Raw genomic sequence first — 22,982 nt, 5'->3', positions numbered from 1 at the left:
TATAAGCTTTGCTGCCTGCATATGGAAGGAATCCACTGAACCATGAGTGAAAGACTGTACTTTTCATCTTTAGGAGGGAGTGGTCATTAATGCTAAACAAAAGGGGATTGCCAGCCACCTGTTCGTTTCTTGCTGTGCGGTATCCGCTGCATGTTAAAGCCAGCCAAACTCTGCTAATAATAATCAATACCCAACAAATCTGTGACATGCAGCTTCTCTGAATGTTGAGTAATGACCTATAAAGCCCTACATGGCATTGGACCAGAATACTATGAGACCGCCTTCTGCTGCACGAATCCCAGCGGCCGAATAGGTCCCACAGATTTGGCCTTCTCCGGGTCTCATAGATTAAAAAATGTCATCTGGCGGGACCCAGGGGAAGAGCCTTCTCTGTGGCGGCCCCGGCCCTCTGGAATCAACTCCCCCCGGAGATTCAAACAGCCCCCACCCTCCTCGCCTTCCGTAAAATGTTGAAGACTCATCTCTGTCGCCAGGCGTGGAGGTGATTAAGCCCCCCTTTGTTGTTTTTCTGACCTCTTTGTTACGATTAATTGGGTTGAGTGTGTATGATTGCATAGTTGATGATTTTATGATACTGATTATGTTATATTCATGTTTTTTAAATTAACTTTAAAAAAATTTTAATATTAGATTTGTACTGTATTGTACTGTTGCTATGTTGTGAGCCGCCCCGAGTCTTTGGAGAGGGGCGGCATACAAATCTAATTAATAATAATAATAATAATAATAATAATAATAATAATAATATTATCATCATCATCATCATCATCAAAAGCCAGTGCCATCACCCTCTGCAAGCTGACCAGTGGGCCCTGTGCTCAAGCCAGGCCAGAGAGGACAACACTGGGCGCTTCTCCTCCCAGCCACGCTCAGTGGGGCTCAGGCAACAGCCAGGGTGACTTGGTCCCCAGAGAGCCAGTAGATCCCCCCGTCAGACGCACCTCTCCAGGTCGGCTTCGGGAAGGAGATCGTAGCATCCCTCGGTGTAGTCGTTCCGTAGGCTCTGGCGGTCCGGGAAGTAATCCGTGGTCAGGGGAAGGCAGGCCGGAGTGGTGAGAGACTTCCAGTCCACCCCAACAGTACAACAGAAGCCTGGCACTATGGGGGGAGCAGACAGCATCAGAACTGTCTCGTGTCGTGGACGGAGGGCAAGAAGGAGGAAGTGGAGGAGGAGGAGGAGGAGAGACCAGGAGGTGCCACAGAAGCCAGTGAGGAGGAACAGACACACAAGGGGAGGGAGACGTGGAATCCAGAGGGAGGAAGGGGGTGAGGAGGGAGGGGGTGGAGGAAGAAAGACAGAGTCGGTTAAACAGTGCAGTGAGCCCATGCCAGCTCATTCCCGTCATGCAAAACTGGGGGTTGAAAAGTGAAGACGCTTCCCCTTGCACCCGGTGATTTGGAACCCAAGCCAAACCAGCCGCTTGCAGAATTAACGTCGCTCTCAAGCAACAATGAGGCACACGCACACACAAAAAAAGGTCCCCCACAACAGCACCAGGATTCAAAGCCCAGTCCAGCGAATTAAACCAGGTCCTGCTCTTGGGTCAGTCAGTGCAAGAGACACGGCGGTGGGAGGGCAGGAGGGGAGAACAGGCACGTCAGTAGGGCAGCCACAGCGGAGGAAGACACGGGCGGGGGTGGGGGGAGAGGGGGCATTCCCAGGGCTCAAAAAGAAACACAAAAGAAGGAGGAGGGGGAGGAGAAGAAGGGAACAAGGAATCTCAGCGACCAATTAGGTCCCACAGAGTCAGCCTTCTCCGGGTCCCATCGATGAAACAATGTCGTCTGGCGGGGCCCAGGGGAAGAGCCTTCTCTGTGGCGGCCCCAACCCTCTGGAACCAACTCCCTCCGGAGATCAGAACTGCCCCCACCCTCCTTGCCTTTTGCAAACTCCTAAAAACCCATCTTTGCCGTCAGGCATGGGAAAATTGATTCCCCCGGGCCGTTTCATTTTATGTATCGTTTGTTTGGGATGCATGACTGTTTTTATAATGAGGGTTTTAAACTGTCCTTTGTTAACCATTAGATTTGTACTATGTATTGTTGTTGTAAGCCGCTCTGAGTCTCCGGAGAGGGGCGGCATACAAATCTAATAAATAATAATAATAATAATAATAATAATAATAATAATAATAATAATAATAATAAAAGGAGGACAGGAAAAGTGGAACTGGAGGAGGTGTTTCAGGGGAAAGTGGTTTGGCTGGACTTGCCCTCAATGCCCCAAAAGAGAGACCCTCGAGACCAGGGCCATTGTCACTCCCTTCTGGATGGGACCCAGCCCCTCGCCTCTCCCTAGGCCCAGGGTACAGAGGGCACCCACCCGCTTCTGCACAACCACAGGGCAGGAGGAAGCCCAGTGGGCTCTGAGCGAGGGGATCTGTCTCCGGGACCTTTCCTCTGATCAGCCCTAGATCCAGGGAGCCCCCCCATCAATCCCTCCTGAGTCCAGGGTGAAGGGCTGGCCTTCAATGGGGAGCAAAGCAAAGGCCCAAGGGAGGGCTGAGATTGGATTCCAAGCCCTAGAGGACTGGCGGTGAGGCTGGGGGCGGGCAGGAAGAATGGTGGGGAGGGTGGATGGGTCCTGAAAGCCTCTGACCAGGAAACGTCCTGCTCAGCTTGAGGGAAGAGACATGAAAATGACAGCATCAGTGACATCCCAGGGCTGATCAAACACAACTCCAAACTCAGCTCGAGAGCCTAAGATTTCATTTCATTTCTAGCACTTCTCAATTCATTTCAATCCAGGTTTGCTGGGATGCACATACAGGGGGTGGACAGAAAAATGGAAACACCTTGAAAATCCAGATTTGGAATCCAGATTTGTGAAGGTCCTTTCGAACAGTTTTTGTGGAAACTGGGTTCTGCACGTGTCTATTGAGCTCTGCAGTGATTTTAGGAGCTGCGGTCTTTCGATCCGCTCTAACAATTCGCTTTACTGTCCGACGGTCTTTCTTAGACAACTTCGACTTTCGACCAGACCTTCTGCTTGGCTGAGGACGTTTTCCCTTCTCTTTCAAAAGCAGTCATGACTTTTGAGACATGACCTCTTGAAATGCCAAACATTCGGGCACTTTCTGTTACACTAGCGCCTGCCATTCGAGCACCAACAATTTGGCCTCTTTGAAAGTCTGAGAGGTCTGCCCTTTCTAGAAGGTTATAACCAATTTCCTTAAATTTCTGTAAAAAAAAGGGTAGTTTAACAAAACATATAGAATAACAGAATTTTTTTTAAAAAAACCATTAAAATATGTCAAGTTTTGATTGATTTGAACATGTTCAAACATTATGATGCCTAAAAGTCAAGTGTTTCCATTTTTATGTCCACCCCCGGTATATTTAACACACACACACACACAAATACATTTCAATACCAATTTAAAGCCTCTTTTCTGGCTTCCAGGAGGACCTTTGGCAGGAATATGCCTCCCCAAATCGGCCCTTCCTGCGGCTCCTCTTCTCCCTTCAGCTGCTAATTCCTGGGAAGCCCAGAGGTGATTCAATGCCTGGGTGATACCGCACTGCTTTGCTCAAGAAACTGGCTCTACGTTCTAATTTGTAAGACTGTCTGGAAAAGCTGCTCCATAGTCCAAGGACTGGCAGCCCAGGGAGATGGAGAAGCCTTCAAACTCCCCTCTGCCCTAGGCCAAGGCTGCTTGGGAGTCCTTTCCTTGGAGCTTCACGGGATGGCTGGGGATCTACGATGCTTCCCATGGCAGGGTCCCCAAGGAATCCCTCCCACGGGATCCACAATCCCATCGTCGCAATTCTGCACACCAACGAGCCAAATCATTGGTTCGCAATTTGGGCGTCCTCCTCGATCCATAGCTGACCGTAGAACACCATCTTTCAGTTGTGGCAAGGGGGGCGTTTGCCCAGGTCCGCCTGGTGCACCAATTGCGGCCCTACTTGGACAGGGAGTCTCTGCTCACAGTCACTCATGCCCTTATCACCTCAAGGTTTGACTACTGCAATGCTCTCTACATGCGGCTACCTTTGAAGAGTGTTCGGAAACTTCAACTCGTCCAAAATGCAGCCGCGCGAGCAGTCTTGGGGCTTCCAAGAAATGCCCACATCTCACCATCACTCCGCGGACTGCATTGGCTATCGATCTGTTTCTGGACACAATTCAAAGTGTTGGTTACGACCTATAAAACCCTACATGGCATAGGACCAGACTATCTCCAAGACTGCCTTCTGCCACACGAATCCCAGCAACCGGTGAGGTCCCACAGAATTGGTCTCCTTATGGTCCTGTCGACCAAACAATGTCGGCTGGCGGGACCTAGGGGAAGAGCCTTCTCTGTGGGGGGCCCGGCCCTCTGGAATCAGCTCCCCCCGGAGATTCGAACTGCCCCCACCCACCTCGCCTTCCGAAAGAGTTTAAAAACTCATCTTTGCCACCAGGCTTAGGACTTTTAGATCTTCCCCCTGAACAATGAATGTTTTCAGTATGATTGTTGAGTGATTGGTTTGATAGGTGAATTTAATGGTTGTTTTAATGTATTATCATATTATTGTTCTGTTTTTTGTACATGCTGTGAGCCGCCCCGAGTCCTCGGAGAGGGGAGGCTTACAAATCCAAATAAGTAAATAAATAAATCAGAGTTCAAAATCTATTTTCATGGCCTCAGAGCAGAAACATTTGGAGGAGGCTTTCGCTCTGGCCACCAGGGAAAGAGAGGAAGCGGCTTAAAACTGGGCTTTTTCACCTGCACTGTTTCTTTCAAATAAGAACTTGCCTTCCTGTTTCAGCGTCTTCAGGAGCTGTGAGAAAAAGGCTGTTAACCCATTGAAGAGAGAGAGATCCAGCGCCCACCGGGGCCACCTTTTCTCTCCTCTCCTACCGAGTGATCGTTATGGAGGGGCCGGAAGGTCTGCTCGAATCGGGTGGTTTATGAGCTGCTCTCTCCATCCTGATTGGAGCAATGTTGACCAGCCAGAAATCTAAAGAATCCATCCAGCACATGCTGGCTTCTTGCTTTTGCTTTTAAATCTGTTATGATTTCAGGAGGCAGCATTTCCAAGGATGGAGCACTGCCCTGGTGGGTACATGGCGCATGAGTATGTTTCCAGCAGCAGGAGCTGTGACAGCCAAACCCCGAAGCTTCTCCCAGAGAGAGGAGGAGACAGCCAGCCTGCCTTCCATGGCATCTGGAAGGAGTCCCACGTGAGAAGGACACTTGCAGGCCAAAACTCCCAGACTCGCTCGGCCTTATGCACACCAACCTTCTCTTCCCCACCTGTCGCCCTGTGCTTACTTGGATCTGGTGAGCCATCCAGCAGCTCCTTGTTGGGAGTGTGGGCATTCATCCCTGCCTTGGCTGAAAGGGAAGGGGATACAGAGGGCATCAGAGTCCAAAGGATCACACAACAACAACAACAATAATAATAGTTTATTAGATTTGTATGCCACCCCTCTCCGAATTCGGGGTGGCTCAAAACATAATACAAATCCAATATTACAAACAGAATAAAACCCTTATCATAAAAAAAATCACACAACCCAAGCAAACCAGACATAAATTGTAGTAGCTAAGGGGCATATCCACTTCCCCATGCCTGGCGACATAGGTGGGGTTTTAGGAACTTGCGAAAGGCGAGGAGGGTGGGGGCAGTTCTAATCTCCGGGGGGGAGTTGATTCCAGAGGGCCTAGATCTAAGGAGACAGTTCCTAACAGTGAGAATAATTAACCAGTGGAACGGCTTGTCTCCAGAAGTTGCGGGGCTCCATCACTGGTGGTTTTCAAGAGAAGACCGGACAGCCATTTGACTGAAATGATATAGGGCAGTGATGGCGAACCTATGGCATGGGTGCCATGCGCAGCCATATCTGCTGGCACGCAAGCTGTTGCCCTAGCTCAGCTCCAACCTCCATGTGTATGTCGGCCAGCTGAATTTTGGCTTGCATAGAGGCTCTGGGAGGGCATTTTTTGGCTTCCAGAGAGGCTCCAGGGGGATAGGGGAGGGCGTTTTTATCCTCCCCCGTCTCCAGGGATGCCTTTGGAGCCTGGGGAGGGCGAAACACAAACCTACTAGGCCCACCAGAAGTTGGGAAACCGGCTGTTTCTGGTCTCCAAAGGGCCTCTGGGGGGTGGGGGAAGCTGTTTTTGCCCTCCCCAGGCACTGAATTATGGGTGTAAATAAACTCCAGCAGCCACTCAGTTTTGAATGCCCATGAAATCCTAGCCGCAGAAAAATGGCTAAAAAATGGCTCGTGAGGATCAGCTCTTCCTGGCTACCTTACATTCGCTGGCTGGGGAATTCTGGGACTTGTAGTCCAAATATCTTCAAGTTGCCAAGGTTGGGAAACACTGCCTTAAGGCAGCGTTTCCCAACCGGTGTGCCGCGAGACATCGTCAGGTGTGCCGCGGCGAGAGGCGGCGGAGGAGAGTGGGCGGATCGGGCGGGCAATGGGGCAGGGCGGAGAAGCCAGGGGCGCATTTGGCCGGAGGCACCGTGGGGAGGCAGGGGCAGCCGCGGCTCCCTTTACTCCTACTGCCGCACCACCCTGCCCCTGCTCCCCACGGTGCCTCCGGCCAAACGCGCCCCTGGCTTCTCCGTCCTGCCCCATTGCCCGCCCGATCCGCCCACTCTTCTCCGCCACCGCCTCCTGCCTTGGGGCGAGGAATCCGAGAGTCCGGGACTGTGTGGCTTTGCGCCATGAAGAGAAAACGGCCGACTTTTCCCTGCTGCCGTTTTCTCTTCATGGCGCAAAGCCACACAGTCCCGGACTCCCGGATTCCTCGCCCCAGGGCAGGAGGCGGTGGCGGAGAAGAGTGGGTGGATCGGGCGGGCAATGGGGCAGGACGGAGAAGCCAGGGGCGCGTTTGGCCGGAGGCACCGTGGGGAGGCAGGGGCAGCCGCGGCTCCCTTTACTCCTACTGCCGCACCTCCCTGCCCCTGCCTCCCCACGGTGCCTCCGGCCAAACGCGCCCCTGGCTTCTCCGTCCTGCCCCATTGCCCACCCGATCCGCCCACTCTTCTTCGCCACCGCCTCCTGCCTTGGGGCGAGGAATCCGGGAGTCCGGGACTGTGTGGCTTTGCGCCATGAAGAGAAAACGGCCGACTTTTCCCTGCTGTCATTTTCTCTTCATGGCGCAAAGCCACACAGTCCCGGACTCCCGGATCGCTCATTTCTCTGGTCAGCAAAGCCATCTGCCCAGGAAAGCGCCGCGCTGGCCGGAGAAGCGAGCAATCCGGGAGTCCGGGACTGTGTGGCTTTCGGCCGGGCTAACAGGAGGCGGCGCGAGGCCGGGCGCTGGGGACGTCTGGGAGGGCGAGGAGGCTGATGGCTGCTGCGCACTCCACTCTCTCTCCGGCTCTCTCTCGCTCTTTCTTTTTCTCTCTGTTGCTGGCGTGGTGAACGAGAGAGAAAGAGAGAGAGAGAAAAAGGAGGGGAGAGAGAATGAAAGAAAGCAAGAGAAAGAGAGGGAAAGAAAGCAAGAGAGAGAGAGAAAGAAAGGGGGGAAGGAGGGAGAGGGAAAGACAGAGGGAGGGAAGGAGGGAGAGAGAAAGAGAGCCAAAAAGAGAGGAAGAAAGAAAGAAAGAGGGATGGAGAGAAAGAAGGGAAGGAAGGGAGAGAAAGAGGGAGGGAGAAATAGAGTGAAATGGAGGAAGAGATATTTTTTTTGTCCAAACTTTTCTTTAGCCCCCCCGCCCTCCCCTTCAGTGTTCCCCAGAATTTTGAAAACATGAATAATGTGCCGCGGCTCAAAAAAGGTTGGGAAACACTGCCTTAAGGCATCCAATGTCAGGTAAGTTTTGTGGATGAGAGTCAAGACAGCTGGAGAAGCAACACCCCATCTCAGCCAGAAATATTTGAGCCGATTACCTGGACCTTGGCTGCCTGTTTGCTGGTTTGGGTAATCTTTCGTGTTTCTGAAGCCCAAGCAGGAACTGCTGTCCTCCAACTGCCTAGAAATGCTGTGCCTGGAGGGAAGGAAAAAGAAACAAGTGTCGAGGTGGCGCAGTGGGTAGAACGCAGTACTTCAGGCCACTAAAGCTGGTTGCTAGATCTGCAGGTCAGCGGTTCAAATCTCATCACCAGCTCAAGGTTGGCTCAGCCTTCTATCCTTCCGAGGTGGGTCAAATGAGGACCCGGATTGTGGGGGCAAAATGCTGGCTTTGTGTAAAAAAGTGCTATTGCTAACATGTTGTAAACCGTCCTGAGTCTAAGGAGAAGGGTAGGTGTTGTGGTTAGCTCTGGCCCAGCTCTTGCCCCAAGGAATGTGCAGGTGGATGTGGGGGAGACATCCACATGCTGCAGGCCTGTTTTGCTCCCAGTGGAATCTGCCAACGAAGTCTCCTCTGACCAAGGAGGCCTGAGTGACAGGGAAGAGGAGAGTTTGGCAGACAGCTCAGGAGGAGATCAATCATCTGTATCATCTCTGGATTCTGAACAAGAATTAATGACACAGCCACGCATGCGTAGAGTGATGCATAGGAGACAACAACTGAAGGATTATTACAAGAGAAAATGAGGCCACCTGTGGTTGGGTAGGGCTGCTGTAATCTGTGCTGCTGCTATAAATAGCAGCGTGTGGGTTTGGCCTTTGTGGAGAATTATCTGATTGTTGTGTTTCATGAATGTCTTGTTGACTCCGGCCTTTGTTTGTTGACTTTTCACCACTTTGAAACCAAAGCAGAGCAAAGTGTGTTTCACTTCGTGGAAGAAGAAGGGCTGTGACTTTCTTCACAGCTGCAAGATAAGTACAGTACTTACGAACTGATAAGGGACTTGTACAAACTACCAGGTTGTTTTGGGACGAGTGCTCTTTGCAATACAAAAAGAGTGCTTAGTTTATTTTGAATTTTGTGATAAAGAACATTGTTTGAATTTTCAAATGTGTGTGTGTCTGAAATTTGTACCTTTAAATTTTTGGGAGGCTCCTACCAGAGAGTCCGGCAGAACCAGCAGCATAAAAAAAATCAATTAATCAAACAAATAGCTAGCTAGCCCTGCTCAGAGAGTGCAAAGGAGCCCACAGTTCAACCGCAAACTTTAAATATTCTATCAGCGTAAAAAGTTTCTGAAAATTTTCTCCCGAGTGGTATGGTGATCATGCTATGGCAGGGCACCCAGTAAGTTCAGCATCCACTCACGACGTGCCCTTACCTGCCAGCTGCCTCGTGATAAGCAAGTTCCAACAGCTCAGCGGAGGAGTGAGTCCAGTCCCGCTGCCCACTGCCCTGCATTTCGGCCATGTTCTGACGGGTCTGGTGGTGGATCTGGATAGCCTCTCCAGAAGGACCTGCCCAATCACAAGTTTTGCTGTTTCATTACTCGCCTTAATCAAAGCTGATTGAAGTACTCTTTGGATACGTACGGGATTACCATCCTGTCTCCTCTTTACTTTGCATTGTTTGGCCACACCTAAAGCCTTCTGGACTGACCGATGATGACTACATACACGAAGCACGGAGAGCTTCTGTACCAGAGACAAATTCCTTGTGTTGGCCAACTAAAGTATTAAATTCAATTCAAGCAGACATCTGCTACCTGGGAAAAACTTTATATCAGAACTACTCAAAATAAAAAAGTGCTGACACATCCCACTTCCACGAAGTTACAGCCATGTTTCCCCAGCTGTAATGTGTTGGTATTTCCAAGGTTGGTAAAATGAGGACTCAGGTTGTTAGGGGCAATATGCTGGCTTTGTAAACTGCTTAGAGTGTGCTGTAAAGCATTGTAAAGTGCTAAATAAGTCTAGAATAGAATAGAATAGAACAGAATTCTTTATTGGCCAAGTGTGATTGGACACACAAGAAATTTGTCTTTGGTGCAGATGCTCTCAGTGTACATAAAAGAAAAGATTAATTTGACAAGAATCATGAGGTACAACACAATGATTGTCATAGGGGTCAAGTAAGCAATGAAGATACAATCAATATTAATAAAATTGTAATAAAATCATCTAAATGCTACAAATGCTATAAAATGCTAAAATCTATTTATGTGCTTCCAAAGATCAGACGCATCAATCAGTGGCACATCAATCAATCAATCAACTCAAGCTTTCCTGACTGAAGTATGGATCTCAGAGAGTATGACAACAGAAGCAACCCTAATCATAGAACAAAAAGCAAACCAAGCAAAAGTTGGTGACAGAACTCCTATGTGTAGTATTCCTTGTGTAGGTCAAAGGTCATATGGATGGGCACACCCAGATATGCCAGAAACCACACATGGAATATTTATTAGTTCACATTATGCTGTTAGCATTTATTTCATTCAGGTTTTGCAATTGCGGACTTCTGGGTAGGCCTGGAAGGTTCAGGAAAAGTTCATGTTCTCAGGAACAGACAGTATTATATGAGATCATGAGAAAAGATGGGGAGTGCTGGCTGGCACCACTAACACATTCTTTTACCTAGCTTCTCACAAGTTTCCTGTAACTTCTATCATATACCTGCATCTATGATGTTGGCATGCTCATTAATTACAGCATCACGTAAAACTGCGCATGTGTATTAGCTGCATTAGGTCATAGAAAACAGAGAATTATAAAAGGGTGCTGTTGAAATAAGTTAGGATAAGTTGCTTTTTTGGTTCTTTTGGCTTCATGGCCTCTTCACTAATAAAGTGAGGCCTTTGGCTTTTTTCACCCTGCAATGATCTTTGTTTATTTCTGAATAAACATCTAGAATAAATCTACTGTGATTCAACACCTATGGTTGGCCGAAGCCTCCTATGACCCAACTACGCACACCAACAAAGGCCAAAGAGGAGACCCTTACCCACGGGGAATGTGTGCATCCAGCGCCTCCTGTTGGATGTGAGCTTCATGGGCATCCGCGAAGGGGCGAAGGGGTTAATCAGCGCCCGCTGTGGTGTATATCCCCCGGCAGAGCGGATGTGCAGCCGGGACTCGGCACTCCCCACGTGAAACCTTCCAGGGGCGCTTGAGTCTCGCTGCTGAGGCTCCAGCATGTTCTCAAGGTGATCTGTGATGGGGTACAAACTCATCTTCAGTAAGGGATTCCAGGAGCTCCAAAGGTCCGGCACTGCTTTGAAGCAAGGAGCTTTTCCGAGGCACCGAAATGGGAGCCAGTCAGAGAACCAAAGAGAGGGCTTTGAGGCAGCGCCAAAGGCTGGAAGGAAAAACTGCAGACTACAGGAACCAGGAACACCACTCGGGTGGCCCTGAGGACAAGCACTTCAAAGGAAAAGGAAAAGCAAGTAGGATGCTTGGCTGCATAGCTAGAGGTATAACAAGCAGGAAGAGGGAGATTGTGATCCCCTTATATAGAGCGTTGGTGAGACCACATTTGGAATACTGTGTTCAGTTCTGGAGACCTCACCTACAAAAAGATATTGACAAAATTGAACGGGTCCAAAGACGGGCTACAAGAATGGTGAAAGGTCTTAAGCATAAAACGTATCAGGAAAGACTTAATGAACTCAATCTGTATAGTCTGGAGGACAGAAAGAAAAGGGGGGACATGATCGAAACATTTAAATATGTCAAAGGGTTAAATAAGGTTCAGGAGGGAAGTGTTTTTAATAGGAAAGTGAACACAAGAACAAGGGGACACAATCTGAAGTTAGTTGGGGGAAAGATCAAAAGCAACGTGAGAAAATATTATTTTACTGAAAGAGTAGTAGATCCTTGGAACAAACTTCCCATAGACATGGTTGGTAAATCCACAGTAACTGAATTTAAACATGCCTGGGATAAACATAGATCCATCCTAAGATAAAATACAAAAATAGTATAAGGGCAGACTAGATGAATCATGAGGTCTTTTTCTGCTGTCAGTCTTTTATATTTCTATGTTTCTAAAGGACCTTCTAAAAAGAATGACTAGCTGCCTGCAAGGAATATCGATCCTTCCATTCCCCACTCTCCTATCAGAGCTGAAGAAGCTACTTGGATGAGAAGCGAAACATCTTCCAAAGAAAAAACAGGAAAGCCCTGCGCTGTCTCCCGAAAAAAGCATCTTTGGGGTGCTTTAAGGGTGAGGAAACGCAAAGCACCCACTCCAGAAGGGACAAGGCCTGGAGCCCCACACTGACCTCGGCTGCTGGTGTAGCCCAGAGAGCTGCTGACTTCGTACTGCAGGTGCAGGTGGGGCCGGGGGATGACCAGGATGTCCGAGATCCTCCCCAGGGAGCTGTCGTCTGAAGCCTGGCTCCGAACCTCTTCGGGGGGTAGGGGCCGGCTGTGCATGGAGGGGCTGGAGGAGGCATCGTAAGAGCTGGAGGTCCTCCAGGGCCGGCTCTCTCTCTCCCGGACAGGCCTGCTGGGAAACCCACAAGGGGCAGGTCACACGGGGTTCGGAGGCCTGTATGCACCTCCTGCCGCAGGAGTTCCAGCGACTGGTCAGGTCCCACAGGGTCGGCCTTCTCCAGGTCCCGTCAGCTAGACAATGTCGCCTGGCGGTGCCCAGGGGAAGAGCCTTCTCCGTGGGGGGCCCGGCCCTCTGGAATCAGCTCCCCCCGGAGATCTGCACTGCCCCAACCCTCCCCACCTGCCGCAAACTTCCAGCAGACATGGTTGGTAAATCCACAGTCACTGAATTTAAACATGCCTGGGATTAACATAGATCCATCCTAAGATAAAATACAGAAAATAGTGTAAGGGCAGACTTGATGGACCATGAGGTCTTTTTCTACCGTCAATCTGTGTTTCTAAGAGCCTAAAGACCCATAAGACATCAGCCCCTGGCCGATGAATGGAATGTACGTCTGAATGAGAGTGATTGGTTTTTAAGGATTTGGCGTTTTAGATTAATTTTAAATTTGGATTTAGGATGTTTTCTATTGTTCTTTTCTATGTTGTAAGCTGCCTCGAGTATTCGGAGAAGTGTGACATATGTCCAATTAATTAATTAACAAGGGGTCAAGGAGACTGCCAGGGTTTTGATGGCATCGCACAGCAAACCACAACATGGATAGAACCTCACAGAGATCCTCTCCAGCTCCCCACCCAATGCAGGACGCTGCTTCCAAACTCCCCTGCCCCATCCTTTGCTTCAAGGCTCTCCAGCGAGGGACAGCCCACCAGTTCTCCTGGAACTCTGCTCTCCACTGAAGTACTATTAGTGTCAGGATGTTTCTCCTGTGATTTAGAAGGTTCTGTTTCCTCCCTGGTCTCCTGCAGGAGAACCCCCGCAGTACTTGGAAGGCCAGTGTCTGCCTCCCTTGACTATCTCGGCTGTAGATAAACGCACCCCGCCTTTCTTCCACCCTACACACTGTAACCTGCCTTCCTAGACACATCCTGTTTACCCATGTCTGTCCTGCAATGGAAACTGGAGCCAGTAGGCCTAGTGGGACTGGGAGAGGAAGAAGCTGTGACCAAGAGTTTCTATCAGGAGAGTTGTTCAGCAAGAATGGAGCACTAAGGCCTCTCCCTCATTATTGCTTCCCAATTCTAGGACTCTCCTATCTTATGGTGTATTTTTAATTCCTCGTACCCAAATATAATGTTTCGCCTCACTTTTCCACAGTTAACTCACTTCAGCTTGGCAATACACCTACTTACCTGAAGGTGGTGCAACGTGGGGCTCTGGAGGGGCCGGGCAGATGGAACACCTGGGCATCATAGGCATCGTAGTCAACTTGAATGGGAAGAGCGTTCTCAGTCTTCTTAGGTGCTCCCAAGGCTGGAATTCAAGCAGAGCGGCCTGTGACTGGAGAGCCTTCTAAGAGCTGGGTCCCGGGCAAAACCACACCGAAACCCCTTTGTCAGGTGTTCTGCCTGATAGGCCAATCACGCAACAAGGCAGTACACAAACACACATACAGACTGAGGATTACAAAACACCAAATAATATTGCTGTACAAATTAGCTGAGAGCCACAAGGACGGCAGCAGAATGTTAGTTTACCATCCAAAGGTCAGGGTTAACAGCCAAGCTGGCAACAAATGTCTCATAAGAATGCCTCCAAAATGGGCTTCAGCAGAAGTACTCGCTCGGTTGTTTACAGTTTTCTCAAAGTCAAGTGTCCAAAAACTAGGTTTCATTGTCTCAAGACGGAAGGTATCAGTTTAGGAACTCTGTAGCCTTGTTCCTGTAAACTGCAAAGGATAACTCCCACAAGAGTTCTCTCGCGAGGCCTCCCCTTTTTAAGCCTCTTGCAAGCTTCCCTAATTGCTTCCAGCTGTGCTTTTGGATCTTCATCTGCGCAGCTGCTCCTGGCATCCTATCATTCTACGCACCCTGACATCGAAGATGGGGTCATCCATCAACCCCTCCTCATCTGACCCAGATGAGGCTCTAACTGAGCGTCTAACTGTTCTGGTCTCCACCTAAGGCCACTGATAACTGGAATAAAGGATTGCTCAATGCATATATTTGTAAAACACCACATCCTCTTTATTTTTCTTTCCTTTGTTCCACACTGAATCATCTCAGCACGCAGCGCTAATCTCTTATGCTAAACTTCGGTATCACAGGCAACATCAAAATCATTAAAACATCCCATAAGCCATTCTAAGATTTATGACTAGGCAGAGTTAGCCCAGAGTAATAAAAACTGCAATTAAAAGCACACAAGGCATAGTTTACATTCGGAGCTGCTTGAAAAAAACTCCATATTTCTTAACGGCAGATTGACGACTCAACTCTTCTCTTCCGCTGGCACCCGGACGTGACGAATTAATTACTTAATTAATTAACCCATTCCTCTCCTTAATATTTCTTCCCTGACACTTGCTCTCTTTGCCTCTGCAAGCGTCTGAAATAAGGATTTACCCATCGAGCATCTGCTTCTCCTTCACTTGAAGCTGAACCCATAGAAACGTCCTGTGGTTGGTCTCCTGCTTCTTCTGCCTCTAAATCAGGCCCTACCACTAATTCATAACCACTTTCTGAATCAGAATCTGAAAAATCCCCAAACTGAACAGGAGTATACACAACACTAACCACAACAACAGTGTTGAGGTGTGGAGGGGGAGATCAACAGAGAGTCAAGTCTGCGCCTTCTCCAACTGCCTGATTGGTTTCCTTGCCTGCAAAGGTCGGCTCTGCAGAAGCAAAATTCACAAGGGGGTCCTGGCAAAGTCTCAGAGTCTCTCCAGAAGGCTGCAGGTCTCTGGAGGCCTGTGAGATTTTCTCACCTGCCCCCCTCACAGGCCAATCAGTCCAACAGCTAGCAGTGTCAGGCTTCACACAATCAGCATCCATCTTGCCACTTCACACGCCTGGAGCATGTACTGTTGCGTTTGGGCAACGAGATGTTGCAATGCTCCACGGGGGGCTCAAGGCCTGGAGGGGGGATTAGATTGTCATCCCTGCACTAATCGTTGACATGCCTGCTTTATTTTATTGATTTGTAAAATTTACTGGCTGCCCATGTTACTTACTGTTCTGATTTCATGCTCATGCAGATATTAATTGGAATAAATGATTGCTCAATGCATCTCATAGTAAAACACAACTTCTTTATTTCTCTTTTGGTTCCTTTCTGAAATACACCAACGTTGCACACAGTGTTTTTCTTTCCTCATCTCTATCCTTAGCAATTAAGTAGATTAGCTTGGTAGTAACATAAAAGCATTCCACAAGTCATTCTAAAATTTATGGGCTAATCAGGGCTAGCCAGAAGTCATAAAAGCAGACAAATAAATCACACAAAGATTAGCTTGCGCTCCGGAGCTTGTTGTGGATGCGCCCATCTTGGAACGACAAGATTAACGAAATCAGCTTCTCTTCCGTTTCACACCCGGACGTGAGGTAATTGATTAATTAATTCCTCACTCTAATATCTCCTCCCCCTTTCTTCTAAGCGTTTGTGGAAGCGTCTAAAACAAGCATCTCTCCATCTCTTATCTTCCCCATTTTATTCATCTGAACTCATGTGTATATCATTAGCTCTGTGGTCTTCACTAACCGTGCCCTCTGTGGTTAAATCTGGCAAATGTACGGTCTCTAAATCACCCTCCTCTTCTGAGTCTGAAAATTCCTCTAGCTGCAAGGGAATATACACAGCACTTACCACAGGGTGTTGTACATACTCCTGGTCAGTTGGAGGATGATGAAGATATTGATGAAGATATTGAGGACTCTGATTCAGATAGTGTTTATGAATTAGTGGGGGGGCCGGGATTACAGGTAGTAGGTAGGCTATGAGTTCAGGATCTAGCGAGGGAGAATCAGACGCTCGCTGGGTTAACCCTAAATTCAGAAGGGCCCAAAAACGTAGAGAACAGAGGTCTGGAAGAAGATATTAAGGAGAGGAATGGGTTAAATACTGTAGTGATGTATTTGGCAGTTCAGGGGGTCAGTGGGGAAGAAGGGTGAAGTTTCAACGTTGCCGATGAGAAAAAATGGATGTTTTTCTTGCCGCTCTCAAGTAAGCAAAAGTATTCTGTGTGATTAACAGTCAGGGTTGCTGTTTTTAGAGATCATGCATTTAGGAAAATAAATCTTGTTAAGTGGAGAAGGAGAAGGAATGTGAGAAATGCGGTCAAGGGAGATAACGGACCAACAGATAAGTGCATGTATTAAATGTGTTTGAATGCCAGAAGAGCAGAGAAATAAATGGAGTTTCTTTATTCATGATATAATGCATTTAATAAGAGTTATTTGTAATTGCTAAATTACTACCAGAAACCAGAACACAGGGTAACTCATTTTCCTTCAGAAGAGTTATCGTATATTGTGGGGCACAGAGTGTCCAATTTTTCTGAGTCTGTTTAGGGTTCTCGTTAAAGCCATGAATACAGAAAATTGGTGGTGCAGTAGAAGGGCTAGTTACAAATGGAAATACCACCCCGCTTTCTCTTCCATGCAAAAAAGAGAAGGAGAGGGGAAGCAGGAAAGAGATAGAAGATAAGGAGGGAGAATGAGAAAGGAAGTAAAATCAGACTGAAAACGTGCGGGGGCGGGGGGGTGCAGAGAGGAAATGAGGAGGGGGGCTTCAGATAATGAAACTGAATGGAAAACATCCCTCTCGTTTCAGCACATGAACTTGCCAGCTGCAAAGTTGGAAGCGCTGGACATTAAACTCTCATTCTCATCTTTTAAAAAGAACAAGGCAGTAAGGTAGGAGTGTTACTCACAAGATTCCCTGCTACTTTTGGCTTTTTCACTCTGTGGCTGAAATTTAACATGCAAAAAAGGGGGGGGAAAACCTGAAATGAGTCTTTACAAATTCTAGTGCAGACCAGCAGAATGTGTGTGTGTCCCCTCCACCCTCCAGCAGGCACCTGGGGTGTTGTCTGAAACAACCGATCACTTGCCACCAAAAATTGCTGCTGGCATGAAAGATCCACCGGCCCCCACTAACTTTTCTGTGCAGCCATTTCTGCCCCCACAGACAGGCTGCTGGGCACCCCTGGCACCCCCAGGCTTCGGGGACACTGCCACTTCCATTATCTGCCCCATAGCTGATTGGCATACCCATGACTTGTGGGTCACAATTATTTTTCATGTACTGACAGGCTCCTTCTCCCCCTCTATGAGTTGCTCTGCTGGGTGAATTTTTAATCCCCCCCCCTTCAATCATTGCAATGTCTGTTTAAAAACCGCTAGCGGTGACTGTTCTGTTGAAATCTGAGACTGTGCAGCCACTACACCGCTACGGCTGAGAGCCACATTGAGGCCAGTCCACTCACCTTCCGAGCTGCCAGTTTGATCCGTGGGGTGAAACTGTTGCATTGAAGTTGACTTTTGGAAGTGTAGAAACTACGAAGAGAGGGAAGCACAAAGGTGAGGCAAAAGCACAAAAGGTTGGGGGAAATATCCGAAGCAGCATCTTTCCTGGTTCAAAACAAAAGATGCATTACCTTTGAAGAGTGTTCGGAAACTCCAGATCATGCAGAATGCGGTCGCGAGAGCTATTGTGGGGCTACCTAGTTTGCCCACGTTTCTCCAACACTCCGCGGCCTGCACTGGCTGTTGATCAGTTTCCGGTCACAATTCAAACTGTTGGTTATGACATCGGACCAGAATACCTATTCGACCGCCTTCTGCCACACGAATCCCAGTGGTCGACTAAACAATGTCGTCTGGCGGGACCCAGGGGAAGAGTCTTCTCTGTGGTGGCCTTTGGAATCAACTCCCTCGGAGATTAGAACAGCCCCTACCCTCCTCGCCTAAGTTGTTGAAAACTCACCTTTGTAGCCAGGCATGGGGAAATTGATATATCCCGTAACTATCTTGGTTTGGGTATGGTTTGACTGGATTGCGTGATTATTTTACTATAAGGGTTTTTAAATTGTTTTTAAATACTGGATTTGTAGATTGTTTATTATTGTTGTGAGCCGCCCCGAGTCTTCAGAGAGAAACAGCATACAAATCTAATAAATTATTATTATTATTATTATTATTATATTATTATTATTATTATTACCATTTTCGCTTCCTCCCAAACTTTCTGCGTCTTAAGCAGAAAAGCAATAAGGCAAACCAGGCAGCCAGAGATTTTTGCAGGCCTTGGGAAAGTCAGGGTGCTGGGCCTGTCGTCCGAAGCCAAAGCTGCAGTGGGGAGACAGCCCCATGTAGGGACCCCCTCCTCCTACCAGAGCCCAGTGCCACGGTTTGGATTCCAGATGCGCACCTGTGGTTGATCCAGTGGGGTATGTTGTAATCATCTCCCAAGCGAGCATCTCCAGAACTGCAGCGATTGTGTAGCTAAGAAGAGGTGAGAAGGAGAAACCAGGAGTCAAGACAGCTGTGAGGGGTCTGGAGGACCGAAGAGATGCTTTGTGGGCAAGGAATTAATCCAGGGCTACTTTGCCCCAGCAACCTGTGGCTCTTGCACACCAAATGCAATGGCCCCAATTGTGTTGGTGCCGGCTGAGAAGCGATGAACAAGCTGGAGGTGGCCTGCCCAGGTTTAAAAGAAAACTGTTCCTAGCCTTCAGTGTTAGGTGCTGAGAAGCAAACTGCAAACAAGCAGGCTTCTGCCAGTGTGGAAGATGGAGGTGAAAGCACCGAGGACTCTTCAGCCCTCTTTCCTGTCCCCTGACCAGTTTTGTCTTTCCCTTCCCTCCAGTACTGAGCCCTCCCCCAAATACCACCTGCCTTCAGAGGGAGGGACAAGTCATCAACTCAGAAGAACATAAGAACATAAGAAGAGCCATGCTGAATCAGGCCAAAGCCCATCGAGTCCAGCATTCTGTGTCCCACGGTGGCCCACAAATTGTCCATGGGGATCTTGAGCAAAAAGAGAAGATAAAACCCTCCCTTTCCCTTGACCCCCAACAAATGGGACCCAAGGGAACCCTCCCTGCCTCAAGAAGATTGGTCAGTGTGTTGGGGGCACAAGGGCTTGAACTTTCAGCTGGGTGGAGAAAGCCCTGGGACTTCAAATTCAGATTTCTCCCAGATAAGAACATAAAGAAGAGGGGTGCTGAATCGTCCCAAAGTGAGTCCAGCATTCTGTGTCACATAGTGGCCCCTCAATTGTCCATGGGGATCTTGAGCAGAAAGAGAAGGCAAGACCCCCCCTTTCCTGGACCCCCTACAAATGGTACTCAAGGGAACCCTGCCTGCCTCAACCAACATAGAGGCAGCACATGGACACCCGTTTCAATAACCACCTATGATACACTTGACATCCATGAATCTTTCTAATCCTGCCTTGAAACTATCAAGGCTGACAGCTGTCACGACCTCTTCTGGAAGGGAATTCCATAAACCAACCAAGAAGACTTTTGACTTCCTGTTTCCTTAACCAATTTATTTGATAAGGAAGAAGAAAGCCAAAGAAGAAAAGCTTGAGAGTAGATTGATGATGGCTGCAACAGCGTACTGCACGAATGTCAAAGATGGCGGAAACACAACCGTACGGGTTCCAGAAGCTTAATTCTGGCCAAGGACCTGGGTGCAAATGCTGGCAAAAGAGCCAGTCGCTGAGCCTTTGCCTGGGTGGAGTTGGGGGAAAGCTGAAGGAGATGGGCAGAGCCAGGAGGCCTTACCTTGAAAAGCGGCACTGCGTGGAGGGGCTGCTCTCCCATGCACACCAGATCTACCCCGATCCCTGCAAAGAGAAGCAACCCAGAGACCCATGAGGAGGAGTGGGAATAGAAGAGAAACTGCCAGCTAAAGTACCTAAGAACTGCATCAAAGGGGTTCTGTTTAAAAAGGCATTTGTTTGTGAGCAAACCTTTGAATCACATTAAAACCCCGTTAAAATATACAATGGACAATTGCAAAGAAAATGGCAGTGCTAGTCAAAAGGAACGAGATGAGAGAATTTAGAGAAATAAAAAAAGCAGCAATAGAAAGCGCTCAGGCGGTAATAGTCCTAGGCTGGAAGGATGCGACAAAATGGACAATACAAAATTGGTATCGGTACACGGTGGATCATATTTGTTGTGGTTGTCTCTGGCCCAGCTCCTGCCCCAGGGAATGGGGAGGTGGACGCAGGGGAAAATTCAACATGTCACAAGCCTGTGTTATTGCCGGCAGAATCAGATCAGAGTTTAGTTTCCTCGGACGAAGAAGAAGGTGGGAGTGACTCGGCAGAGGAGGGCTTGGCACACAGCCAAGGCAGTCAATCTTCCTTATCTTCTATAGCTTCAGATGATGACATTTTGGACCCATGCAAGTGCAGAATTATGCGTGGAAGAGACCAAGTAAGAACATATTACAGGAAATAAGGGAGGCCACCTGTGTTTTGGTGGGGCTCCAGTAATTAGGGCTGCTGCTATAAATAGCAGCATGTGGGTTTGGCCATTGTGGAAGAATATCTGTTGCAGTTTCGTCAGGAATCTTGTGTGCTGGACTTTGTTGCTTTTTCATGCCTTTGAAACAAAAGCAGAGCAGTGTGTGTGTGTGTCTCCATTCGTTGGAAGAAGAAGGGCTGTGAAGTTTCTTCACAGCTGCTGGCTAAGTACTTAATGACTGCTTAAGGGACATTGTACAGACTACTCGGTTGTTTTGGGAAGAGTGCTCTTTGCAATACAAAAAGAGTGCTTAGTTTATTTTGACTTTTGTGATAAAGACCATTGTTTTGAATTTTCAAATGTGTGTGTGTGTCTGAAATTTGTATCCTTGAATTTTCGGGAGAACAATATTCAGTTTGAATATTCAGAACAATATTCAGTTTGAGATTATGGACAAGAGGATGAATGAAACTAATGTACGGGAATTGATGGGACGATGGGACAAGGTAAGAGGATACGTGATCAGTAGAATTCGAGACCAAGGTACAAAGAATAAATTAGAATTACTTTATAATATGTAAATAGATATATTGCTCTTAAGCTAAAATGGTATATAGAAAATATGCCCCCATCTTGCTGGAGGGGTATGAATGAGGTCTGGTGCAGGGCACTTTGAGCATTGAGCACATTGTTATGTGTTGTGTGAATGTTTTATTATTACTATAAAAACCAATTTAAAAAAACATTAAAACCCTGTGACCTCTGGAAAAACATGGGACCTCAGGGTCAAGAGGAACAAGCATCCACATTATGGCCTTTGCACGTGAAAACCCTCTCTGGTTTTGAAGAGATCTTTCAAAGCAGGCATGAAAAATCTCTCTTAGGAAGAGGGAAGGGAATGTCCAGCTTCACAATTCCTCACTCACAATGAAAAAGACCCATTTGGCTGATAATATATGATGCTCATCTCGCAAACAGAAAAAGGCCTTATTTCACTTTATTTTACTGATTGTTAAGATCTGACTTTTCAAAAGACCCATTTCTTATCCCTTACGGAAAGACAGACATAAACTACCAAGGACTAGGCATGGCTAGTTTAATGAAAAGAAGAACCAGGGGGGACATGAAAGCAGGGTTCAAATCTCTCATGAGTTGCCACAAAGAAGGAGTCAACCTATTCTCCAAAGCACCTGAGGGTAGAACAAAAAGCAATGGAAATTAAACAAGGAGAGAAGCAACTTAGAACTAAGGAGAAATTTCCTGACAGTTAGTACAATTAATCAGTGGAACCGCTTGCCTCCAGAAGTTGTGAATGCCCCAACACTGGAAGTTTTTAAGCAGATGTTGGATAACCAGTTGTCCGAAGTAGTGTAGGATTTCCTGCCTAAGCAGGGGGTTGAGCTAGAAGATCTCCAAGGCCCCTTTCAACTCTGTTGTTGTTATTATTATTACTACTAAGGAGTCAAGAGCGATGAATTAAGGAAGTGCAGATTTGAGAAAAGCCCTTCGTGCACTCTGTGCCTGCCAGCACCTCCTGAGAGTAGAGCCTTTTCCAGAATAGATACGCCATCAAAAAAGAATTGTTCACCTTTGACCTCTGGAGAGAGAAAGCCACTGTCTCATGCCGTCACAACTTCTTTAATCGAATATGTACTTCTTGGGATCACCTATCTAGCTAGATGGGGTTTCCTGAAGGAGGGGCCCACAGGTGTGGTACGTGCCCCACGTTTTCTCCCAAAAACACTCTGGCTACTGACTTGAAGTCTTGTACAATCCTATCATAAAGTATCCCAGCACAAGAGGTGGCCCATTCAACAATTTGCATGCCATAGCCGCCCCGAGTCTTCGGAGAGAGGCGGCATACAAATCTAATAAATTATGATTAATTATTATTATTGTGCCTTCTGAGATGATCTTCCCAGACCCATCCAATTTAGGGGCATCTTTGGTCCCGTTCAGCTTCCAAGCTCTTGTTTGGGTTTCCCACAATGCCCAGAACGCATTAAGAAAAGATTGCGGATTGCACATTGTGGTGGCCAAAGAGCAGCTCCACACTCTGGGTTATGAATGAAGACAAGTGTTAAGATGAGTCTCTTTTCATGCCAACTGAAAGGGTGTTTGTGCACTGAAGCTGCCTTGAAGATGAAAGATTAAATTAAGGAGATTAGATTAGTTTAGATTAATTAGATTAGATTAAAGTAGCTCTGCTATCAAGAAGCTGATGGCAACTGACTGTCTCAGGGAAAAACCCTCTAAGGGAGAACCAAGAAGACCACTTATGATCATTTATGGAAGGCTCTGATCCCCAAATTCTTGGAAACATCATCAAAGTTGACCAGGTTGTTTGTAAGCACTTCCATGATGGTGGTGTTCAGAAACACAAAACAAAACTTAGTCA

The 22,982-nt window shown here is 47.7% G+C and overlaps 1 protein-coding gene across 10 annotated transcripts in view; it reads right to left on the bottom strand.

Moving 5' to 3' along the window:
- Positions 1–22,982, bottom strand: part of DEPDC5 (DEP domain containing 5, GATOR1 subcomplex subunit) — an 84,206-nt gene that overhangs the window by 37,990 nt on the left and 23,234 nt on the right. For 4 of the 10 annotated variants that reach the window (XR_011559969.1, XM_070762460.1, XM_070762464.1 and 1 more), the window contains 11 exons: positions 19,895–19,956; positions 18,532–18,605; positions 17,588–17,657; positions 17,033–17,069; positions 13,512–13,632; positions 12,041–12,267; positions 10,762–10,968; positions 9,140–9,275; positions 7,856–7,953; positions 5,283–5,345; positions 963–1,146 (listed from right to left, as the gene is read on the bottom strand). Coding sequence is in view for 9 of the 10 variants with exons in the window: in XM_070762460.1 (XP_070618561.1) it covers positions 963–1,146; positions 5,283–5,345; positions 7,856–7,953; positions 9,140–9,275; positions 10,762–10,968; positions 12,041–12,267; positions 13,512–13,632; positions 17,033–17,069; positions 17,588–17,657; positions 18,532–18,605; positions 19,895–19,956 (1,279 nt within the window). In the remaining variant the exon portion in view is untranslated. The remainder of the gene's footprint in view (positions 1–962; positions 1,147–5,282; positions 5,346–7,855; positions 7,954–9,139; positions 9,276–10,761; positions 10,969–12,040; positions 12,268–13,511; positions 13,633–17,032; positions 17,070–17,587; positions 17,658–18,531; positions 18,606–19,894; positions 19,957–22,982) is intronic. The other 6 variants (XM_070762462.1, XM_070762466.1, XM_070762461.1 and 3 more) reach the window with 3 other exon arrangements.

The sequence above is a fragment of the Erythrolamprus reginae genome, chromosome 10 (assembly GCF_031021105.1).
Source record: "Erythrolamprus reginae isolate rEryReg1 chromosome 10, rEryReg1.hap1, whole genome shotgun sequence".
Lineage (NCBI taxonomy): Eukaryota > Metazoa > Chordata > Lepidosauria > Squamata > Dipsadidae > Erythrolamprus > Erythrolamprus reginae.
This window is presented reverse-complemented; position numbering and strand designations above follow the sequence as displayed.